Source organism: Sebastes umbrosus, chromosome 24, assembly GCF_015220745.1.
Source record: "Sebastes umbrosus isolate fSebUmb1 chromosome 24, fSebUmb1.pri, whole genome shotgun sequence".
NCBI lineage: Eukaryota > Metazoa > Chordata > Actinopteri > Perciformes > Sebastidae > Sebastes > Sebastes umbrosus.
This window is the reverse complement of record NC_051292.1, coordinates 15,390,982-15,414,529: the sequence shown is the minus strand read 5'-3', so window position 1 is coordinate 15,414,529 and position 23,548 is coordinate 15,390,982. Positions and strand designations below refer to the sequence as shown.

The following is a 23,548-nucleotide window of genomic DNA, read 5'->3' as shown; positions in this document are numbered from 1 at the left end:
AATGAGCCCTCCCGACTTCAACGGAGATGAAAATTAAAAGCTATTAAAGTTGTGTCTTTGTGGAGAAAGTCCTTTTATCTAACCCGTTACACTGCAGAGGAGTAGAATGAAATGTTCACCCAGTATCAGTATCTACAACTGTATCTTTTCTTCCCATGGTGGTGACATTACATCAGAGTGAATTACATTTGATGTTTTATTTCCTGCTCCTACTTGTCATTTTATATTTATTCAATCTCTCACTCGTAGCAGTAGACATGAGGAACTTTTAACTAGTTATAAAACTGTTTCAATTTAATATTGATGCCTCTATATGACCTACATAAGTAGGGTAGGACTCCAGCAGGGCCTCTCTCGCTGCTCCGCCTCGCTGCTCCGCCTCGCTGCTCCGCCTCGCTGGGAGCCAACACCGACACCACACTGCTGGAGGCCCAGGCCGTATTGCTGGGGCTGCTGGAGAGAAGGGAGGCACAGGAGAACCAGAACCAGGACAAGGCGGGGCAGACTGTCAGACCCTGCTGCAGTAAAATGAGAGGTTTTCTAAAGGGAGTCTGGTGCTTGCCTACCGTTTTTATCCACAGGGGCCGCCAAAATCAACAGGGGGCGGCTGTAGCTCAGTGGGTTGAACTTTAACCACAACGTTGGCGGTTCGATCCCCGTTTCCTAGGGCTGACACATAGAGACAGACAACCATTCACGCTCACATTCACACCGACGGGCAATTAAGAGTCAGCAATTAACCTAACCTGCATGTCTTTGGACTGTGGGGGAAACCTGAGTAAACCGGGTAAAAAAAAAAGAAAAGTAAAATCATTACCTTTGAGAGGAGCTCAAAACTACTAGTGTGATCCTTTCGCACACCCACATATGAAGCCAGAGTGAAAAAGGATTAAACAATGAACGTCGACGTCTCGCTCTCTTCTACCAGGACATGTTTATTTACAGCGGCAAATGACAGGAGTCACAAGTGTTCCACAGGTACGTACAGAGAGACATCAATAGTTCCCACCTCCTGCACAAAGCACACTCAGCAGGGACAGTCCAAGGGACACGGGGGAGCATGGGGACAGAGAGGACACATACTGTACACTGAGCTCAAACACACCTGTTTTACCCCCTACAGAAGAAAGGAGACAGAGGGGACGAGAGGAGGGGATAAGAAGGGAACTGGGGTGGGGGGGGTATTTAGACTCATATTCAAATACAAAAGAACATGTACAAATCGTATAGCCTCCAGGCACTGTGCTCCCATATTTACAGTCATCGTAACAGGCAGCGGAACCACTCCATGGCAGGACCATCCATTTGACATATGCAGGTACAAGGGCTCGCCGGGAAAAAACAAAGCCAGCGCTATGAGGTCTGAGATAAAAACCAATGAGAGGGAATAGTGGCGAGGGGGTGGCGGTGGCTCGCAGTGCTGCAGCCTGGGAGAATTAATCACTGTCGAGAACTACATAATCAGGTTTTACCTATCAGAGCGCACTCCGAACAACTCAAAGAGGAACATTCATACTTGGCACGTGGTCATGGTAACTTATGACTTGGAGCTAAAAAAAAGAATAAAAGAAGTGCACTCAATAATACACTTCAATCTAATATAAATAGATAATAAAATGAACAAATAAATTATATAAAAAAAAAAAATAAAAGCCAGATATTGACTCGTTAATTTGAAATTGGGAGACTCTTATTGTGAAAAATCTAAATGGGCAAACACACATTAAAACGTACACAAACTTGACTTACAGTACGTGCGGATACATTCAACAGACATACATGCAACCTGATTCATGTAGACACTCACTCATGCATGTATGCACACACACACACACACACACACACACACACACACACACACACACACACACACACACACACACACACACACACACACACACACGCACACACACACACACACACACACACACACACACACACACATGGCATTAAAACCAGATTTCTGCACTTTTCTACTCCAGAGTTTACAGCATCAACCTGACATCTTGGTCGCACTAGGTAGTTATACTTGTCTCGTCTCTGTCCAGTGTTGTCGACTACAATCCTAACACTACATTTCCCAGAATTCACAGCACCACAATATTATTCTTCTGACACATTCAGTGGCGGAAAAAGCAGCGCGATCAAAAATTCATTTTGAAGGTCTGCACTGCTGCAGCGGCATTGGGCCACAAAGTGGGGAGGAAAAAAAAAAATTAAAAAAGAAGAGAAAAGGCACACTAATGCCGTAATTACTGTCTCCATTGAAATACCGTGAAATAGCCTTAGGGCATGGATTTTCTTGAGGGGAAAGCAAATGACTAGAAAAAGCAATATTACACCATCACTGAACTTTGGACCAAAACAAAAAACAGCTTTTCATCTGAGGAGCGTTCACAAAAAAAGCCAAGCCTGTTGCATTTTGAAAAAAGACATCCTTTAGGGTATATTTACATAAAAGCTCTGTAAAATATTCTTTTTTTTTCCACCTATGTACAACACATAACAACATCGGAGAGAATAGAGACCGGGAAATAAAAAAAAAATGCATCTGAGGCAGGAATGAATAAAGAAATTAAAAAAAATTAGTTCTCGTACCTTTTACTCGTTTGTTCCCATGCCTTGAGTCCTACTATTCAACAATTACAGGGCTTTTGTGGCATCATTTTTTCATTACCAACAGATGAATAAAACATACATTGTTAGAGAATCAACAATATTCAGTGTCAATATAAAAGGCTTTTGCTCACAATGACATTTTTTTTTGTTTTCCTGCAACACAAATAGCCCTTCAGAAAGCATTTAATCATCAAATATCAACTCCAAATTCCTCTTAATTATAATAATAATAATAATAATTAATCACCAAGATACCATTTTTCATCCTTGACTTGTTCTCGCCTGTCGTCGCGTTTTCCTGAAGCAATGAAATCTCAGCTAGCTCAGTTAGCCCGATTAGCTCGGCTATTAAAGGCATAAAAAGGTCGCTGTAGTGTGTTGACACTCAGGCATGGAAACAGGCGATTGGGTTTAAGTAATTGTGAGGGTCGGCCCATGCATTCACAAGTCATAGTGGGTGCTGATGGCATCACTGTTTAACTACATGAAACGTGGGTTGGAAAACAAATTATGGACAGAAAAAAGTGGGACAAAAAACAAAATACAATCATTGATCAACAAGCCCATGATACATTTATCACTCAGGGTGTCTAAAAGGTTGACCCTTTCTCTCTATTTTCTCCCTAGTATTTGTATTTACACATGCCTGTCACTGGGGCATTGTTATAAACAGATATTTCACTCCACTATTTTCCAGTGTTGCCTGGGTTTTGGTCTCGTGATCCGAATGTTCTTTTGGCGGCGACCCCCCCCCCCTTTTACGCTTTGCTGACGTCGGACTTTGTGTGGATGCTGTTGTCACTGTGCACTTTGATTTCAATCGTATCCGGCTTGAGAGACTCTTTTCCATTTTCTTCCTTCAGCGGTAGCTTCCTGCGGTCGGAAAAAAAAGAAGAGAGAGAGAAAACACAGGAAGTGATTTGACACCGTGCCGGGTGATTAAAGGAAATTAAAAGCACACATAGAATTAATGTGAACAGGCACAGACTCGTGAAGTGACCACCTGGAGGATGTTTTTGTATGAAGCAGGCACATACAATAAACGCTAGCTGAATTAGAGCTGAATTACTGAAGTACCATGAGAGTGTGTGGGCTTAATGGTCTTCTCCACACAATGTGTACCTCCTGCTTTAGAGCCCACCAGTAATCACCTTTTAGACCTTTATGGTGCATGAATGAGTTGCCCCCATTGGGATTAATAAAGCTGAATTTAATTGAAGTAAAAAGGCAGCAGGGATATTAAATAGAAAAGCCTCTAGAAACAGATTATTCATGTTAATGCTTCACTTGGACCTGGATGGTTGGACACCACATCGATACGTAGACATTTGTTGGCTGTGCATGTCTAGTCACGACCAAACATGACTTGGCAGCCGTTTTGCTGGAGTCTCTGGGGAAAGACAGACCGGGGGGGAAAGATTATGGTCTTGGTTAAATGCTGAAAAAGTCTAACTTTAAAGGGCATTGTTTTTTGCTTCTTGTTCAAGCTTTCCAGTGGTGTTCCTTATGTATTCAAATCCCAATATTCAACATTTTGTTCAGAGTACGTATGTCTTAGCGCCAAAATGCTATTCTCCCACGTGATCTGACGTAGCTTTCTGCATGATGACGCTGCTACAAATACATACTGTACATATATCTATAGTCAGTCTAAAGTAACTTAAATGGCGGTCGGTCAAGAAGCAGACAGGTGTACCGGTACGGAAGCTTGCAGGCTGAAAGTCACGCAATAACACAAACAAACTAACCGATGGATGCAGCGGTAGACCAGCAGCTCCTGTGTTCCACGAGGTAAAATTACTGTTTTTGTGAATGGAGTCTGGTGGCTTTGAAGAGAGTGATATAGCTGCTTCAGTTCCCCATCGGAGAGGGTAGTCTAACGGCGAGGTAAAGCGGTCAAAATATTCTAAATCTAACGTAATAATAATAATAATCTGTATTTATATAGCACCTTTCGAAACACAGTTACAAAGTGCTTTACAATAAAAATAGAATACATTTAAAACACAAGGCTAACGATATGTACTAAAAGTCAATAACCATTCACAGAAACAGTCATTTTACCTCGCAGAACGTGGGAGTATACATACAACTCCAAACTTAGCAAAGCTAACGTTGACTCAGCTAGTGCTAGAGTTCACATTATTCATAACCTTATTGATTACGTTGGTAACCTACGTCACTGCTTTTTGTTAACGGCTGATTTGGTGTTTCCATTTGAAAAACCCCGGAAAATAAAGTAGACCTTTAAACAAATGTCAAATCTTTTCCTAACGTTAGCAAAAGTATTTTTGCAGCCTAAATGTGAGGTGCAGGCCACCATCGATCCCAAGTTGCCCCAAGAGTCCCAGGATTACTGATCGAACTCCAGGTCTCCTTGCAGAATATAAGGGAGCTACTGTATTTAAAGTTTAAAGGGGCCTTCCACCTATTTCACGTTTAAACATCCATTTACAAGTCATGAGGAGTACTACTTAGCCTGTAAAAACTGTAGTATAATGACTTCTATGTCAAAGACTGCGTTTTAAACCAGTGGCGTAGAGTTTGAAAGACAACTACCAGGCATGAAAATATGCTACTGAGCTGCATTATGGGAGATGTAGGATCCAGCGTTTTTGGAGCTTGACCGGTACTAAAAGTCAGGATATCACTGCATCTGCTTCTTCTATTTCCACTATTTCATTTGTAAATTTGTCCCTCAACTCTATGGAAGTGCAGTATTAAATCACCAACGTACGCCTTAATGGGAACAAAACGGATTTGACAAACACTTTTATTAGTATAGAAATGAAATTTCTAAGAGGGTTTATTAGAAGTGAGCTGCACTATGGATCTAAAATATCAGATTTGATGTGATTATTACCAGAGAATCTCACCATTTGATCAGTCCTGGTTGCTCACTGTTCTCTCAGCTAATTGTTGTTTCCTTTTCAGTGCCGCGCTCTCTCATTTCTCTGCCTGCACCGACCTGAATTACATCCCCTCAGAGCTGGCACATCTCCCATTTGATTCATTTCAAGGAGAAATATACATTGATGTGTTATTAAGCACGAGTCATTTGATTGGCTCAGGCTTGTTCCTCTCATCTGGTGTGGAGTAATGCAGCAGGAGGACATCACAGCTTCATCTTTATGATAATGTGGCCACGAGATGAAAATCTAACCAGGATGTGTTCCCAGTGAGATGATGTATGAGAGCTTTTATCTGCGTTCGGCACAAAAAACTACTTTATCCTTATGCTGTTAATACGGAGACTGAATAGAATAATACAGTGACATACAGTGCAATTTATAATACAGCTTGCTTTGTTTTAATGACCCCCATTTATATTCTAATTTGACTTACACTCATACTGCGTTTGGACATTTAAAAAGGCCAGTAGATATTTTTAAAAAGCTGTATAAATTAAAGCTGTGTATTGGCAAGAATCTGACATATACGATATGTATCACGATACAGGGGTTACGATTCAATATATCCCGATGTATTGCGATACTGTAAGCAAGGCGATATATTGTGATTTTTTAAATCAAATTTTAAGAAAACTGTCATAAATAACACACCACCATATACATAAAATCCAAGTAAAAACGTTATTTGCATGTTGACTATTAAATAAAAATCGACAGTGTTTTTGAGAATCGTTACAGTATCACAAATTATATCGCGATATTCGATATTTTCTCACATCCCTAATATAAATCCTGCTTGTTTGCATGCTTTATCCCATCGCAAAGAGTCAATTTATTTGCTGTAGCCATTAGAATACTAAAGCCTAACCAAAAAAAAACACTTGGCAAACCAACAGGGACACATATGAACCGTGCACGGACCCGCGTGGAACCAACAGTTGTCTATATTTTGTCATTTCATTTTGGAAATAAAGCCCTGTGCTGAATTTCCAGCAAAGGAGGTCTCAAGGCAATTTGTCCCTCAGCAGAAGCTTGCTCCTACGCCTACACAACAAAAGACACACACAACAATGAACACAGAAAGTGCAATATATGAGGAAAATATTGAGTTGCAGACCCCTTTTTGCACATCAAAACATCAAAATCCTTTTCTTGTACAGCGCATCTTTTGGGATTGGTATAGATTTAATAAGGGAATCAATAAGGAACTGGGGCTTTTACCTGGATTCACTTCATCACTCTCACCCTCATATTCAGCATGTGTTTTAGAGATTTGGAACAAGGGATTGGTTAACAAGCAGGGAAAGCAGATGTAGTCTTAAGATGATCTCTATCAGGCTACCAGCAGACCAGTATTAGCACACTTTAGCTACTCATTTCCTGAGTTCACATTGTTCTGCTTCATATTTTGTCATATTTCCAACTCCTGTTAAGCATTCAGGACTTGTTCATCACCTTGCGCAAGAAGCATAAACCATCCACCCATCGACGCCGTTTGACTCGAGGTTCTGCTCTATCCCCTCTCGTAGCCATAAAACTGAAAATAATTTGCATTTTCAAAGTTTCGGGTGCTCTGACTGAGAACAAACTCCAAATATTTAACTGGGTAGCTGAATATATGAGAGCAAATGTCTTTGGATGATTCATATATTGGGTTAAAACTTCCCTCATTTCGGGTTTCACTCTAGAAATTAAATTTTATTGACCTTTGATCAAATATTAGATAAGAATCAGTTGCACATAACTCAGCGGTTTTCAAAGTGAGTGGAGTACCCCCTTAGTGGAGCCGATCCCAGCTGACATTAAGTGAAGGCGGGGTACACCCCGGACAGGTCACCAGACTATCACAGGGCTGACACACAGAGACAGACAACCATTCACACTCACATTCACACCTACGGGACATTTAGAGTCAACAATTAACCTGCATGTCTTTGGACTGTGGGAGGAAACCGGAGCACCCGGAGAAAACCCACGCTAACACGGGGAGAACATGCAAACTCCACACAGAAGGGACCCAAGCCAGTTTTGAACCTGCAACCCTCTCGCTTTGAGGCGACAGTGCTAACCACTGCAACGCTGTGCAGCTGTTGGCATTTAGCCTTTCAAAAACATTTTCACTGCCGTCAAAAACTCTTTACTCTTCCGCACCCATCCGTATTAACGGGACGGTCTAGCAGCGAACTAACAGCACCATAAATTAGATTTATATAACCACAATAATCCAATAGACCCAACAAATTAAGAAGGCGTTTAGAAACATTAAATCCCAGTCACGTCCATAAAAAAAGTGGCTTGATAAAGTTTAAGTAGAAGTACGTGAAAATGTTTCTTCCTCCAAAGGAGGGAATAACAGAAAAAGTTTGAGAACCACTGACATAACTGATGTGATGGAGCTTCATTCTTTTAATAAAGCATTTATATCTCAATTATTTCTCTATTTAAAGACCTAAGTTCATCCAATGATTTCACGATATTGGTTTTTTTATTACATAAAAGTGAATAGTCAGTTTTAAAAGGCACAAAATCAACCCTAAATAGTCATACTAGATGGTTAGCAACCTCAAGGGAGTTTTTCAGTGAGATCATGAATGTCAAACAGTAGCCCTGCGTGATACTGTACCTAATAAGCCCAAATATTGCAGTTGGCCAGTGGGGTTCCCCTTTGGTTGATTGGTGGACGTTAAAGTTCCTGCACAGTGGAGCCAATTTCATGTCCCATTAGCTCCATGCAAACCCAGATTGGACTTAGGTTTTCTCAACATATGGGAAGGCCTTGCCTGCTTGATGTTTCCTCTCTCTTGAGTGCCAAATCAAGGGAACCACAAATGCATTGACTGAACCAACATATCAATACAGATTTGTCATTAAAAAGTTGATGCACTAGGGAAGTAACTGCTGTGGCATCAATAACCGGAATACAACGCACTCTTTACTTCCGTGCCCACTATGTGATATGTCACTCTACATTTCCATTTAATCAAATGTAACACTTCATACCGACTGTTTTTTACACTCTGGTGTGTTGACTGAAGTGTTATCCCCACAGGCAGCTGTTGAAATCACACACATCTCCCACATCTTGATAACTTATTAACTGTATCTACAATAATTGATCAAGGTTACAGAGCTATGCAGGGTGAAGGAAATTAAATCATTGAATCGTAGGGGGTACCAATTATCTTCATTATTTATCGGTGGGGCTACTGAATTTATAGTAAATACATGAATACGTGCGGCGTTTGAAAGTGATTTTGAGTACTATATCTCTACTATGAACACATCTGCTGATTAAAAAACAGCTCACATCACGACAAACACAACAGAGGCTACAAGAAACGCCATCAAAAAGTGACATCTTTAGTGAGGGAGGTTTGGTTGTGGGATTTTGGTGGGGGATACTTTTGTTAAAGCTGGGCATTGGGTCCTCTGGCTTCCGGCCTGCTAACAACACAGCCAAGATTGGGGAGCACCAGGGGAGCTACTGTAGCAAAATCTCAAATGAAAGCACTCATTTTCATTAGTTTCTGGCTCTTCTTGACGAGGGCGTTTGATGATTAAATAATGCATTCTTATCATGCTGCGGCAAATCGGGGCCGCTGTTGGACCGGATCAACTGGAGAAAAGAAGAAACCGTCGAATAAGGCAGATCAGAATGAATTTTATACGTCAAACATCTGGAAATGTATTTTCTTTGGCTACTGTAATGCCCACATGGTACGTTTGTGTCGCCTTTGAAACGCAACAATTAATAATTCCTGTATGCTTCTCATAAAGCCAACATGAAAACAATTTTTTTGATTTCCGATGTTCCTCAGGCAGTCTGTCACCCCTGCTGTATGTTCAGCTCTTTGGCAGCACAGCTGGTTGTGAGGACTTAAGCCCTGTTTCCAACAAGAAGTTCCTGGTGATTTTAGTCCCAGGATTTCTTTATAAGGAACTAAAAGGTTACTTCAGCCCATTGTTGTCTGTGTTTCCATAGCGGAAAGTTCCTGTACCCTCTGACTAGGGCATTATTTGGGGTGGGGGGGGTGGGGGGGGGGGGGGGTACTTTAAGAAAGTACTACCCCCCGACCAGGGCCTTAATTTAGACCCTGGTCCCTGTGGTGGAAACGCAATGAGTTCATCAAAAGGTTCCTAGTTCTGGGGGTCGAAAAGGGGCTTTGGACACCATGATGCAGGTTGCACTTGGCGTGGCTCGAACAGACAGACACTGATGCTAACGTCGCACATGTAATGTGAATTCCCAGTTGCACCAAAAGAGTCAAAAGAGTCAAAAGACTCCATGTCTGACAAGATCGTTTTTTACACAAATGTCTCGCTTTGTTCGTATAGTTTTAACACTATCATAAACCTGCGATAACTAATTTGGGTCAAAGTCAAAGGTAATCAGGATGTGGATTTGCCCTCAAATGCTGAGGGAAATACTGTACTCACTTTTCTGCAAGAGTTGCACACACACACTCCTTCAGAAGTTCCATTTTGGGACACAAAGCAAACAGAAATGCTACTGGGTCTTGACAAGCCTCTTTGATAATGCTGCAAGAACCAGCAGCTGCGTGCACCTCATGTTGGGCCGGGGCGATATCAGAGTGTGGATGCAGATGCGTGTTTGCAATATGTAAGCTTCTAAGTGACACCAAAGCACAGCGGGGGCGACTTGTTCTTCTTTCTGCCGACGTTAATTATAAGCACAAGGCCGTCTACGGCAGGCCATAAAGGCTGACAAGAATCCCCGCTTTTCACAGAGATAAATTAGGTGGCCCGGGGTATGAACCACACTACGTCGCAGGGGTCTCTGTTTACACTAAATCTTTACATTTACATACATTTTTTTTCAGCAAGCACATTTTATCATAGCTGAAATCCAGGATCATAGAGTGAGCTTAGAAGTGGATGTCTTACTCAAGGACATTTTGACAGAGCTGCTGTTCACACGGGGATTATAGCGACCTTGTTACCTGGCCTGTTAAAGAAATCAGCTAGAGTGCATCATTGTGTGGGAATAATGTAAGGAAACTCATCTCCAAGGCCAAACAGATCTATGTCTTTTTACAAAGTCAGGTGTGCTCCCTCCAAAGCCTTTTAGCTTCTCCAGACATCCAGCTTTGTGTTTGCTCTGGAGTTAAGATGGAGTACTGCAAAATCACACTTAATTAAATGTCAGACGTCTTGAGTCTGTCACTCCAGAATTTGAAAGTTAAGAGCTCTCTACATATCAATAACACAAACTCTCTTGTTTCCTAACAACTTAATAAAGAGTCTCTTTACCCCTATATTGATGTGTATTTTTTACTAGCATGACAAAGAGGGGAAAATGCTCTCGCTTGCATCATAAAATGCAATGTAGCACAAAGCAGTAATTACAGTAGGGCATCTAATCGTGGATGACTGACCAAAGTAGTTACAATCCATCAATTTTAATTAATTCACTGTTACCTTAACTTCATTTTCTGCAACACAACACCCCAAAACTAAATGTTTAATGCATGAGAACTATCCTCATCTTGCATCATTTCCTCTCATGCTACTGTAATATACAGTATAAAGGGATCTTAAAAGAAAATCATCTAGAGGTTTCATTCCACAAATTACTGAATAGATAATTATCAAAATAATAGCTTTATAACACAGACGGGTTGTCTGACTGGAGCACGTCATAGTCCTGTATATCTACCGGACATTATAGCTTATTATTATTAGTAACATACATAGTAACATACGCAGTAACATTGCGTGGTAAGATACGTAGTAACATATGTAGTAAGGTAGGGAGTAACATACGTAGTAACATTTCGTGGTAACATACGTAATAACATTACGTATTAATATACGGAGCCAGATACGTAGTAACATTTCATAGTAAGATACGTAGTAACATTTCATAGTAAGATACGTAGTAACATTTCATAGTAACATACGCAGTAACATTTCGTGGTAAGATACGTAGTAACATATGTAGTAAGGTAGGGAGTAACATACGTAGTAACATTTCGTGGTAACATACGTAATAACATTACGTATTAATATACGGAGCCAGATACGTAGTAACATTTCATAGTAAGATACGTAGTAACATTTCATAGTAACATTTCGTAGTAACATACGTAATAACATTTCGTAGTAACATATGGAGTAAGATACGTTTGAACATACGTAGTAAGATATTGAGTAACATACGTAGTAACATTTCATAGTAATATAAGTAGTAAGATATGTAGTAAGATACGTAACAATATTTCGTAGTAACATTCGGAGTATGATATATAGTAACATTTCGTAGTAAGATATGCAGTAATATTTCGTAGTACCATATACAGTAACATTTGTAGTAATTGATATAATAAAACTATTTTTAGTGTCCGCTCACACAGACCAATCAAATTACATCCCCTGCATTAGCTGGTCTGAACCAAAGATTCAACCTCCCTGGAAACAGTAATGTAGGGGGCGCTATCACTGCAGAAAAACAAATATAACTGAAATTTAATTTCTGTTTTTGGTCATTACAACTCTGACCAAATACGTGCACAAGCCAAAACAAACAACACAGATACTGTATATACATGCTGATTTCTCAGCAAAAAACGTCTCAAAGTTAAAGCTTCCAGATTGTGACACTAATGGGGGCTGAAGTCTTTTCAGACAGCCTGGGAGGCAGTTGTGGTTGAGTAAATAGCTGTTTACACACTGAGCTGCTTTCTTTCTTTTACAATATTTGTTTCATACCACACATTGTTAGTGGACACAAAGTGATCCAGCTCTGTATAAGCTGACAAATGTCAAAATAAAATTATCATAAAGCAACTCAAAGTATGTATTTTTGTTCAGTGTTTGGCACTGTTGTAGAAATGTTTTTTATCTTTCTATCGCTGCAGGATACAGGAGCCTCAACTATAATCTCGCATTCTGATTCATATTTCCTGCCGTGAGTCATCAGAGTATGAAGACACTCAAAAGTCAGTGAGCCTCTCTTCTAACCACTGAAATCTGAGTAAACAGAAAACTGTTCCCTGACGTCATTGTCCCATAATATTGTATCATATTGTGTCAATTTATGGACATATTTTATTCGTTTTAGGTATATGTTTGGGCTCGATTAAAAATGCAATTTGCAGAAAAAATAAAGTGACACTTTATTCAACATTAACTTTTTGGCATATCAGCAAAGAACTATTCCAATAATTTGCAAATTTAGTTCTGTATTTAAGTCTACACTGAATTTCTGTAGGACGCTGGCCCTCAGGTGCTCGCTGGGAGGCGAGTGAAGGTGCGCAAATCTATTTCTGGATCACTGACTGACAGGATAGGACTGGATTTGCCGCTGTGACTATCACCAGCAGTGGATATGGAGAAAAATGCCGCGAGACAATGCTGAAAACAGTGGGTGCAGAGACAGTAAGACTTCCAAAGACTTCCATCCATCCATCCATCCATTATTTGTAACTGCTTATCCCATTTGGGGTGGGGGTGGGAGGTTGGGGGGATGCAGGGGGGCTGGAGCCGATCCCAGCTGACATTGGTCGCCAGACTATCACAGGGCTGACACATAGAGACAGACAACCATTCACGCTCACATTCATACCTACGGGACATTTAGAGTCAACAATGAACCTAACCTGCATGTCTTTGGACTGTGGGGGGAAACCGGAGCACCCGGAGAAAACCCACGCTAACATGGGGAGAACATGCAATCTCCACACAGAAGGGCCCCAAGCTCCTTGCATAAAAATGTGGACAAATTCACAGCAAAAACATAGAAAGTCATGCCCACTTCAAGGTGTAGGTGATACAGGGATATTAAACAGCAGACATGGAGTCAGATATAACTGTGCGCTGCGCTGCCTCTGTTAACCTGTCTAGAATCAAGATGTGCCAGTCTTTTTCATCTGCCCACTGGGCCCACAGACTTCACATCACACAGTCAAGAACTTACACTTAACGCTCAGAAACTGGAAGTGAGGTTTGACTTTTGAAGTCAATGGGGCCACTGCGAACACCTTTCAACTTTTCCTGAAGCAATTACAAAGCCCAGCGTGGCCCGACTGATGTTGGCGCATTTCGACAGATTCATAATAGAAAGACACCCCTCACATCCTAACATCATCTGTCGGTCCGCTGGCCCAGCTCTGCCTCAAAGTTAAAACAGCACTGCTGAGAGGGCACTTGGCCGCTGGCCGCTCCCTGCTAAGCTTCAGCACCACGTCGAGGTGAGAAAACGGGCGGCGAAGACCGTACATGACCCCGACGACCCAGAAACCAGCGTCTTAAAAGTTTGTCAGAGCTGCACCTATCACCTCCAGATTTCAAGCCCACACACTCCTCAGCTCACATCCCCTAAACACAAACAATCTGTGCCACTTATCTCCCTCCTAATTTAAAGTTAACTTCATGCTATTTATCACTGTGTACACTCTTATCAATATCATTGATATTGCTGCGCAGGGTTTCTTTACAACTTAGTACCAATCAGCATCCTCTGACACGCGCTATTGACATCTAGCAAACTCAGTAGGAGTGTCTGAGCTTCATATTACCTCAAGCATCGTCTCATTATACTCACTACAGCTCAGTGGTATAACTCTCCACACTATCTAAAAAGAAATATGTAATATTTATACAACCAGGGTCTTGATTTTGCAGTTATGTCCATCATTCCTCTCACTTATGAAACCAATTTCTCTGGAGTTGCAACAGCGTTACAAACACAAGTCTTCACACAACCAGTTTTAACGAGTAATTGGACATCTGGCTACGTGTCGACTTCGTTGTTGCAATTGATTGTGCCTGAAATGTGCATAATCACTTGTAATCCCTCATTGCACTGAAAAACTGTATGCACACACCGCTATGACACATCAAAGATGATCCAGGAAGTAAGCAATGTGGCGGTGGTCCCAGAGCACGACAATTAAAGGGGCACTCCACTGACTTCACACGTTAAAGGGATAGTTTGGATTTTTTTGAAGTGGGGTTGTATGAGGTACTTATCCATAGTCAGTAGTAGATGGCGGTCGGCATGCATTTGTTTTGGAGAAACAGACAGTACAAGCTCGGAAGCAAAGCAATGTGCTGATGTGGACTTTGGTGTTATAAAGGGTTAGTTTGGATTAACCGAAGTCACACAGTAACACACACTGACTAACCAATCGAGGCAGCGGTAGACCAGCAACTCCAGTGTTCTGCGAGGTAAAATTACTGATTTTGTCAATGGAGTCTGGTGTCTTTGAAGAGAGCACAGATTAACAGTGATATTGATATTTTTAGGTGTCTAAAATCTGTTTTGCTGCCGCCCCCGTCCACAGCAGTACGTTGCTTTGCTCCTGTGCTGCTACTCCAGTCTGCTTCTCCAAACTGGGGGCATGCCGACCATCATCTACTGTAGCTAATACACTGACTATGGATAGGTAGCTCATACAACCCCACTTCAAAACACCCGAACTCTCCCTTTAAGTTCAGTTGACTAAGTTTACTCGATAATCCGAAATATGTCATCAGGGTTATCTCTGCATGGGCTAAGACACTACAAATGTATAACAGAGATTTACAAACTGTGGTTGTATGATTTTAAAGATGTGGGCATTTAGCTGTTAGAGGGGTCCTAACAAAAACACTATTGAGTTGCATTATGGGTAATGTAGGATGTAGCGTTTGTAGTGCCCTTCCTAGATAAAAGGTTGGATATCTCGGCCTCTGCAGCACTGATCAGGACCATTGTTGTTTACATTTGACTCTTGTTAGTCTGTTAACTTTATTTAAGTGCAATACTACATTTGTGTAGTATCTCTTTAATTTCTTTGTATTTTTTATTTATTTATGTTTTTATCTTGTATAATGTGTTTCTTTTGCGCTTTGTCTCAATGCCTTTATGTAAAGCGCTTTGAATTGCATTGTTGCTTAAAGCCATCCATCCATCCATCCATCCAACCATTATCTGTAACCGCTTATCCTGACACATAGAGACAGACAACAATTCACGCTCACATTCAATTTAGAGTCAACAATTAACCTAACCAACTGGACTGTGAGGGGGAAACCGGAGCACCCGGAGAAAACCCACGCTAACACGGGGAGAACATGCAAACTCCACACAGAAGGGCTGTATAAATAAACTTAACATGGTAAACACAACGTTATTACAAAAATCCTCAACCGGATGCACCGTGAACTCCATATTAAAGCATGAGTCAGCATGTATTGGCATCTCAGCAACAAAGCTGCAGGAGAAAAATCATAAACCAAATGAATGATGGACAAAAAAAACAGCCAGGTTGTAAAGGAACTATAGAGCTATACTACCTTTGCCTGTCACGACCATTTTGCACCATTCTGCTGCAATTTATGTGAAGGTCAGCACCGCGCTGCACGTCTGTGACTCTGCTTTGTGTTTGCGATGTGCTAAATTACCAACTCTAATACAGCCATAAAGGAGTTGTAGCAGCAGCCTGTAAATGCCTGTGTGAGTTGCCGCTACAGTGGCCGCTCTAACATAAAGCCGAGGCACATTGTGCATGCTGTCTAGGTAGGCAGGCAGTCACTCAGCCCTCCAGCACTGTGAGCTTAGTGACTCAGCACAAGTCAAACCCCCCTCCTCCTCTTCTTTCTCCGTACCCTCTCGCTGCATCCCAGACACTGGGCTGGCACGCTGACAATGTTAACACTAAAATGGCACCGCCTCAGGCCAATGAATCAGACGCCGTGGGTGCAATCTTGCAAAACCTCGGGTTTGCCGAGCACCCTGCATTAAATAACACCGGGACGAAATCTGAAAAATCTATTGTGCTATGAATTTCACGGGGGTTTCATAGGCTTTTAAATTGCACGCGGTCTGATGAGAGGGGAAAAAAAAGGCACGCGTTTGCTCGTCTTGGCCGCGCATGCACATGTAGGGTCACGTATTTGCATGCACAATTTACATAAATACACAGATTTACAAACACAAAGCATGGTAGCACACAGAGTTGAGATTTCACACATGCACGTCATGAATGTACACATGCAAACGAGATACTCCTCACTGCACACACATGTATGGGACGCACTGATGTTAGTGAAGAAGACATAATCAAAGACATACTGTGGTTGAAAAGGTGGTTGGGCGGCTGTTGTAGGTGTACCTACAGTGAATGGTAACAATAAGTCTCCTTTTCTCGATCACAGTTAATATGTTTAAGAGGATTCTAGGCTGCAAAATGACTGAGAGCACAAAGAATGAAGACCAATTGGTGACACTTTTTAAGGAGTAAAATTAGGGCTGTCAAAGTTAACCCGACAATAACGCAAATTTGTTCTTATTTCTTTAACGCAACTTTTGATTTTTAGGTTAAGCTAGAGTGAATGTGTTAGTATCATATGAAACTAGAAAACCTAATGAATCCATCGGTACCAACCATATCATGCTAGCTTTTCGCAAAGGAGGCTAAATAACGCTCCAAACTTACGCTAAATTTTGGTGAGGAAAAACTGGCATGGCTGTTTCAAAGGGGTCCCTTGACCTCTGACCTCAAGATATGTGAATGATAAGAGTATTAAATACTTGACAAATCTCCCTTTAAGGTACATTTTGAACAGATAAAAACGGCGATTAATCGCGATTGAATATTTTAATTGATTGACAGCCCTAATAAAAAACGCTTTTAAATTCCACCATCATATTCATGTGTCTCCTGCTTTAAAGAAATAGTCTGACATTTTGGGAAATACGCTTAGTCGCTTTCTTGCAAGAGTTAAGATGATTTATTGACAATCATGCGCAACTCAATATTTGAATCGATGACAGCCCTAGTTAAAATCCTTGACAAATTTGACTATTAATTCTCAATTTCTGAGAAATATGGAGGTATTTTTTTTTTTTTCTCTATCTAAAGCTGTTTATATAACATTTTTGGATACAAATTCTGGACGTCTTTGTATAGATTTGTACCCCTCCATTCAGGTCTTTCAGTTCATTGTTGCACAAAATTAAACAGCAAAAACAGTAGTGACCCATCAAGATACACCCACAGCAGATGCTCCCTCTGCAAGCATGAATGACCTGACAAACACTGATACATCCCAACTGTTACCATAGATATCACAACCTCTGATTGAAGGAGTTAAAGTTTCTGAAAAAAAACCCAATATAATATAAAAGCGAATACTCACAGGTAGGCGGCCTTGCCCTCTTCTATATCCTTGCCCTTGCCGCTCGTGGATGTTTTCTTGCTGCACAGCGTGCGCGTGATGCACATCAGCAGGCCGCAGTGACGCAGGAAGAAGCAGCTGACGTCCACCAGCACGAGGAGCAGCAGCAGCGCCCCCAGGCCCAGGCCCACCACCGTCCCCAGCCCCATGCCGCTGAACAGGGATTCTGCTAAGGCAGTGAAACACACACGCAGACACACAGAACACAGGAAGGGGGAAAACACTGTTAGCAATTTTCATAGAAGATGCACACAGAGGTCAAGGGTTAGCTGTAGAGCTGGTGGATATTTATCGTCTCGTTCAAGGACGAGGCTGAGACGAAGCCTGACCTCCAGCTGAAGGTCAGCCTCACGCTACGCCTCCCCCTCCATCTACACATGGAGGGTGGGGGGGACTTTTCCTGTGCTTACTTTGAAAACTCGAAGGTCAATGAATTCCTCCGCAGCCAGCTGGATAGTTTCCAACACCTAGATAAGTCCTAATCCACAACGCCTGGACTCCACGCAATCCTCAGTGGAGAATCTTGATTATTAGCGTGAAATCTCCTCCAAAACAAATCAATTTCGGCCTCACGGTGCAGTCATATGGAGCAAAGTTTTAAAGACTTATATAAATGAGTAGAAGGATCGCACTGTAACTGGAGGAAAAGGCTTTACTTGGTGATTTATTTGTATTATCAGAAGCTTTGCAGCTTCTAGGGATGCACTGATCCGACTTTTTCAGTCCTGATACTGATAGCGATACCTGGGCTTTGGGTATCGGCCGATACCGAGTACCGATCGGATACCAGAGTTTAATTACTGGACAGGTCGACAGATTATCACAGGGCAGAGACAGACAACCATTCCCGCTCACATTCACACCTACGGGCAATTTAGAGTCAACAACTAACCTAACCTGCATGTCTTTGGACTGTGGGGGGAAACAGGAGCACCTGGAGTAAACCCACGCTAACACAGGGAGGGTCTCAAGACGGATTCAATTACTATTATTATGAATTAATAAGCTGTATGTCTCACTGTGTGGAAGTGACTGGGATCATTCTTTTATATGAAAGGCAACATCAGGCATAACATAAACATTGCTTTTTTTAACTTTGTAAAACTTAATGTAACACATAAATACATAGATATACATTTACTGAATTGATATATATTATTGAAATAATAAATCGTACACCAGCTACTTATCTAATTATCTAACTTATCTTCAAAATGATCAGGAATTACAATTCAAGTGTAAACCTTTTTAATGCAGCAACACATTGCTCAAAACTTAAACAGGAATTAAAATGCCAGTATCGGTGCATCCCTAGCAGTTTCCTATCTGTTTAAGAACTTTAATCTTCTGACAATACCAAAAAAACTACAGAATAAAACATTTTTCTTCTGCATCTTTCTTCTCTATCATGAGCCAACATCTCTGGTTCCACAGGTGCACTTTTCAGCTACCACGCTGCAGCTCAAAGTAGCAAGCGTCAGCATTACCATACTGATGCTTCAGCTTTATGCCCACTGGGCGCCTCTTATTCACTCGCTCGCAGCACTAAACAGATTCACGTGGGAAGCAAAGCAAGTATTTCCAGCTAAAAAGTTGAAATACGTTCTCTCAGAGCGGTCAGATTGGGCTCTCTGCTCAGTCGGGAACAAGCAGCGGGGCCTGCTTTCAATTGAGAGTAATGAGAAAATGAAGGCGGGTGCAGCAAAGAGAGGCTCCCGGTGGGCACGGCTGAATGGAGTTGTGCCCTTAAGTGATCCTGGGGTTGAGCAAACTGAACATCCACTGTAGGATCACTGTTGACAGCTGGAGGTCAGACCTTGCCAGGAGTAATCAGCGACAGAGGAGTGAGTGTGAATGAACTTTCCCACTTAAGAAGGCTCTTATATGGGTGTTGAATTCAGTAGCTTGTGAGTTAAAAGGGAGGATCAGACATTAATATGAAGGTGTAACCAAGCAGAGACGGCTGGGTGGTGAAGTCTGGCACCTCCAAGTTAAAAAAAAAAGACCCTAATGTGAGACTAAACAATGAGCAGTTTTTCCACATTCCCACATCCATACTGTATAGCAGTTGAATCCGAGATAACTGTTTTCACTGCCTGCCACTGAGGCAAGCAAGTATTTTTTTTTATGTGCCACTCAGATATTGTATCTGGCACCTTTGAAATCTATGCGCTAAATTAAGGAATAACATTTTAGATCAGATGTCATTAAGTGTTTGATATATTTTACATAAAAAACATCATATGCATGGTAAATTATAGTGTTTGAATTACACCGTAGCTTCCGGGGGAGCCTATTTTTTGAAGGTGGGAGGGTACTGTACACAGTACTGTACTGTACACAGTACTGTACTTAGAGCTAGTGTTAGGACGTTAAACAGGTCATAATTCCCTCTCTAATATCTATTTTATATCACTGTGAAAACTTCTCCTACAAACAACTAGATTTATTCAAGTTTCTCTCCAAAAACTGAATTTTACGAGATTATATTTGAACACATTATGATAAAGTTATAATTCACCTTCAACCAGTACTCATTTTTACTGAGCAGAGCGAGAATGCACCATATTGTTAATCAATGGAACCTCCGTTAACATTCGTATCTCCGTTATTTAACCAAGCAGGACAGTCTTGCCCAACGACTTCTAACATCTAACATTACTAACTATCCTCCTGATGACACAGATTTGTTGTTCACAGTGTAGTATTATCAGGTTTAGTGGTAGCAGTGCCATGCTTTTGAGCGTTTTTTCTTTCTCTCCGCCATGGCTCCGGTCCCAAACAAACTGAAACGTGATACGCGTGCGTATGCCATTGCGTCATTATGAGTGCGTAACTGTTGGAAAGCATCAATACAGAGGAATCGATAGTCACTGAGGCGTGAGATGTCGAGAAATCAGGCAACTAAACCAGTTCTCTATTCCCATCCCCAGCGTTTTCCCTGCTTGCCAAAGTGCCAAGATATTTTATGATGCCTTCAAATAAAACTCGTGAACTTGTGTTTACAACATGGGAAGTGACACCGCTGCTAGGCAATGACAATATTAACGTTACTGTCGGCGTCTAGAAGCCACAGAGGCACAAATGCAAAGGCATAATGACAGAGGAGAAAGATGAGGCTGTTGGGGATATCAACATTTTCCTCAGATATACTTTATAAAATTACGAAGAAAAACAATATACAACAAAAATTACAACTTATACAACTTAACTTATTACGCACCAAAAAATTAACTTCCATGGCCTCCGCCATTTCTGACAACATCAACAAACCCGTCACAACTCGTGAACTCTGAGCTTTTGCAAACGCGGTAAACACGACCCCATTTGAAGGCACCATTTGCCCCTTGTTTGGATCAAGCTCCAATAATGTGGGGTCCTCCATTTCCCATAATGCATTAGACTGTTACTGCCTAGGAAATGTCCATGTGTTTCCCCAGAGTTTATTAATGAAGGTTTTGTGTTAAAAGAAATTACAAGTGTTTCCACAGGCGGATCATGTGTAAAATCAGTGGAGTGCCCCTTTAAGATTATAGTCTACCAACATGCAAATCAGTCCATTAGTATTTGGACAATGAGACAAGTATTTAGGCATTCTCTACCATTTTGGCGGTCTAATCCAGCACATTGGACTTTGAAACCATCTTCAAATGAAAGCTCACAGACACAGTTTCATTTCAAATCCAGTGTGCTGGAGTTTTGAGCCAAAACAACAAATTCCAAAGACTCCACAATGAAAGTTGTCACCGTGTGTCACAACCCAAATGAGTCTCGAGTCGGCGACTTTGTTCTCGACTTGGAGCTGAGACTGCAGACAGCGCAGACTGGCAGCGAGTCAAAGCACAGAGAGACGAACGCAACGCCAGAAAGCAGAGAGAGGACCTTGTGGCAAAAAAGGAAGTCTAATTAAAACACTTTGCGTTTTCGTGAATCCGGGGATATGGGGATTTGGAACTTGCAGGCTGGATCAATATTTTCCCACCGCCACGGGCTAGTTTTGTATCTCACCTTCTGAAAGTTTATCTGAGTTAATTTTGGCTGCTTGAAGAAGCCACAGATTCAGAGGCGGTAAACAACACCTCGGCTCTCCAGCTCCCCTGAAGCATTCACATACTCCAGAAGACAAAGAGAATACTAATCCAATCATTAAACCACACAACCCTCGTTTTCGTCATTAGACTACATTGCCCTTAAGCTTTCACATCGGTGTTTATTGTCTTTTTTATACATTTATGACACTGCAAATAATAGAGCACTTATAATAATCATCTTCAGAATTCTTGTATTATGAACAAAAACAACTAACATACATAACCTTTTTAATATAAACATATTAACACGTTAGATTTACTCCTAAATTAAAAACTTGAAGTATTTAGGAGTGCCCGGATAAAGATTTTTATTAAAGTGTCATTTATTTCTTGGATGGCAGCAAAAAACTCTTCAGCCTGAAATCCATAAACATCAGGCTTTCATCCGATAAGGAGTATTACTCTGAAGTGCTTAGCAGCAGCTTGACAGTTTGAGGTTGGATTGATACGTTACACGCTTGTTAGCCGTGTTATTACACTCCTTTTAAAAAAGAACAGTCAAATACACTTCAAAAGTTTACATCACATAACAGCTATTATTGTCAGTATAGTGGAATATGCGTTACAGGCATGGACTCGCATCTTTCATTGAGCCATGACGTTTAACCCACGGTGGTCTGGGGCTGATGGGAAATGGTGTTCATTAAAGAAAATGTAGTGATATTTAACAGTTTTTTACTGCGGCTCCAAAGTAAGCATCTAATTTGCCCCCTCTTTCACTCTATTTTTTTTAAATTTAGCTATTCAAAGGTATATAATATGCCTCCCAATCATCACTTAAGATCCACTAAAAGTGCGTGGTGGTGTCTTTTTCTGCAGATACCCTAGCAATAACGCAGGGTGTGCAGCCCATTCAGGTCGTCAAATACCACTGCTTTACACGGCTTTGTTGAATACTCGATTCTGATTGGTCAATCACGGCGTTCTACTGTCTTATAGCAGACCACTGCTATGTATAACAGACCTTTGTTATGGACACAGTTCTGATGTCGGACTCTGGCGGACCGTTTTTGTGTCGAATTATTGATTTCTAAAGCCGTGTAATAAACGGGATAATGTACAGCGAGCGGGTAATTGTTGTGAAATAAACCCAGAGAGGGTGATGCGGCACCTTCCCGCAGGATTGTGCGGTGTTGCGGGTGTGTTTATTTGTGATTTACAACGTAGCCGCCGTGAAACAATCAGAAAATAACATTTATTTCTCTGAGTCACTGCTTTGTTCTCACTAACGCCGCTCCCTCACTTCAATCACTCTATAGCTCGCTCAAACTTCGCTGCTCTCTCTCTCTCCCTCGCTCACTCACTGAGCCGAGGAGGAGCGTCCAACAGCAGCCGACAAATGTATATATATAAATAGAAATATAAACAAACTGTGTCACTTCCTCAGTTGGACTAATGCTGCGTTCAAGACAACTCGGAACACAAAAATTGCCAACCTCCTAATAGAAAAAGTACAATGGAACCTACCCCGACTTCATGAAGAAACAGTTGTCTGACGTCACACAACAATGGAAGCGCACATTGTAAACCATCAACTTAAAGGCAACGTAAAGTACATTTGTCTGTACTTCACCATGTTATTAGGGAGCTGGTTACGTTAAACAATCTCTGAAAATTATCTTATTTGGGAAAACGTTAAAAACAGCACCCCAAAAATGTGGTGGCTGCACTGCTGAGAGTTCAACTGTGTGTATACTTGCCAAAGAAACATCAGTTTGTCACAGTCAGCCATGGTTTTTGTTT

At 41.3% G+C, this 23,548-nt stretch overlaps 1 protein-coding gene across 1 annotated transcript in view; it reads right to left on the bottom strand.

The window, feature by feature from the left end:
• Positions 1-1,883: 1,883 nt before the first annotated feature.
• LOC119483949 (neural cell adhesion molecule 2-like) overlaps positions 1,884-23,548 on the bottom strand; it is a 529,018-nt gene continuing 507,353 nt past the window's right edge. Inside the window, 2 exon segments of the mRNA XM_037762474.1 lie at positions 1,884-3,492; positions 17,676-17,883. Of these exon segments, the coding sequence (XP_037618402.1) occupies positions 3,378-3,492; positions 17,676-17,883 (323 nt within the window). The 3' untranslated portion in view covers positions 1,884-3,377.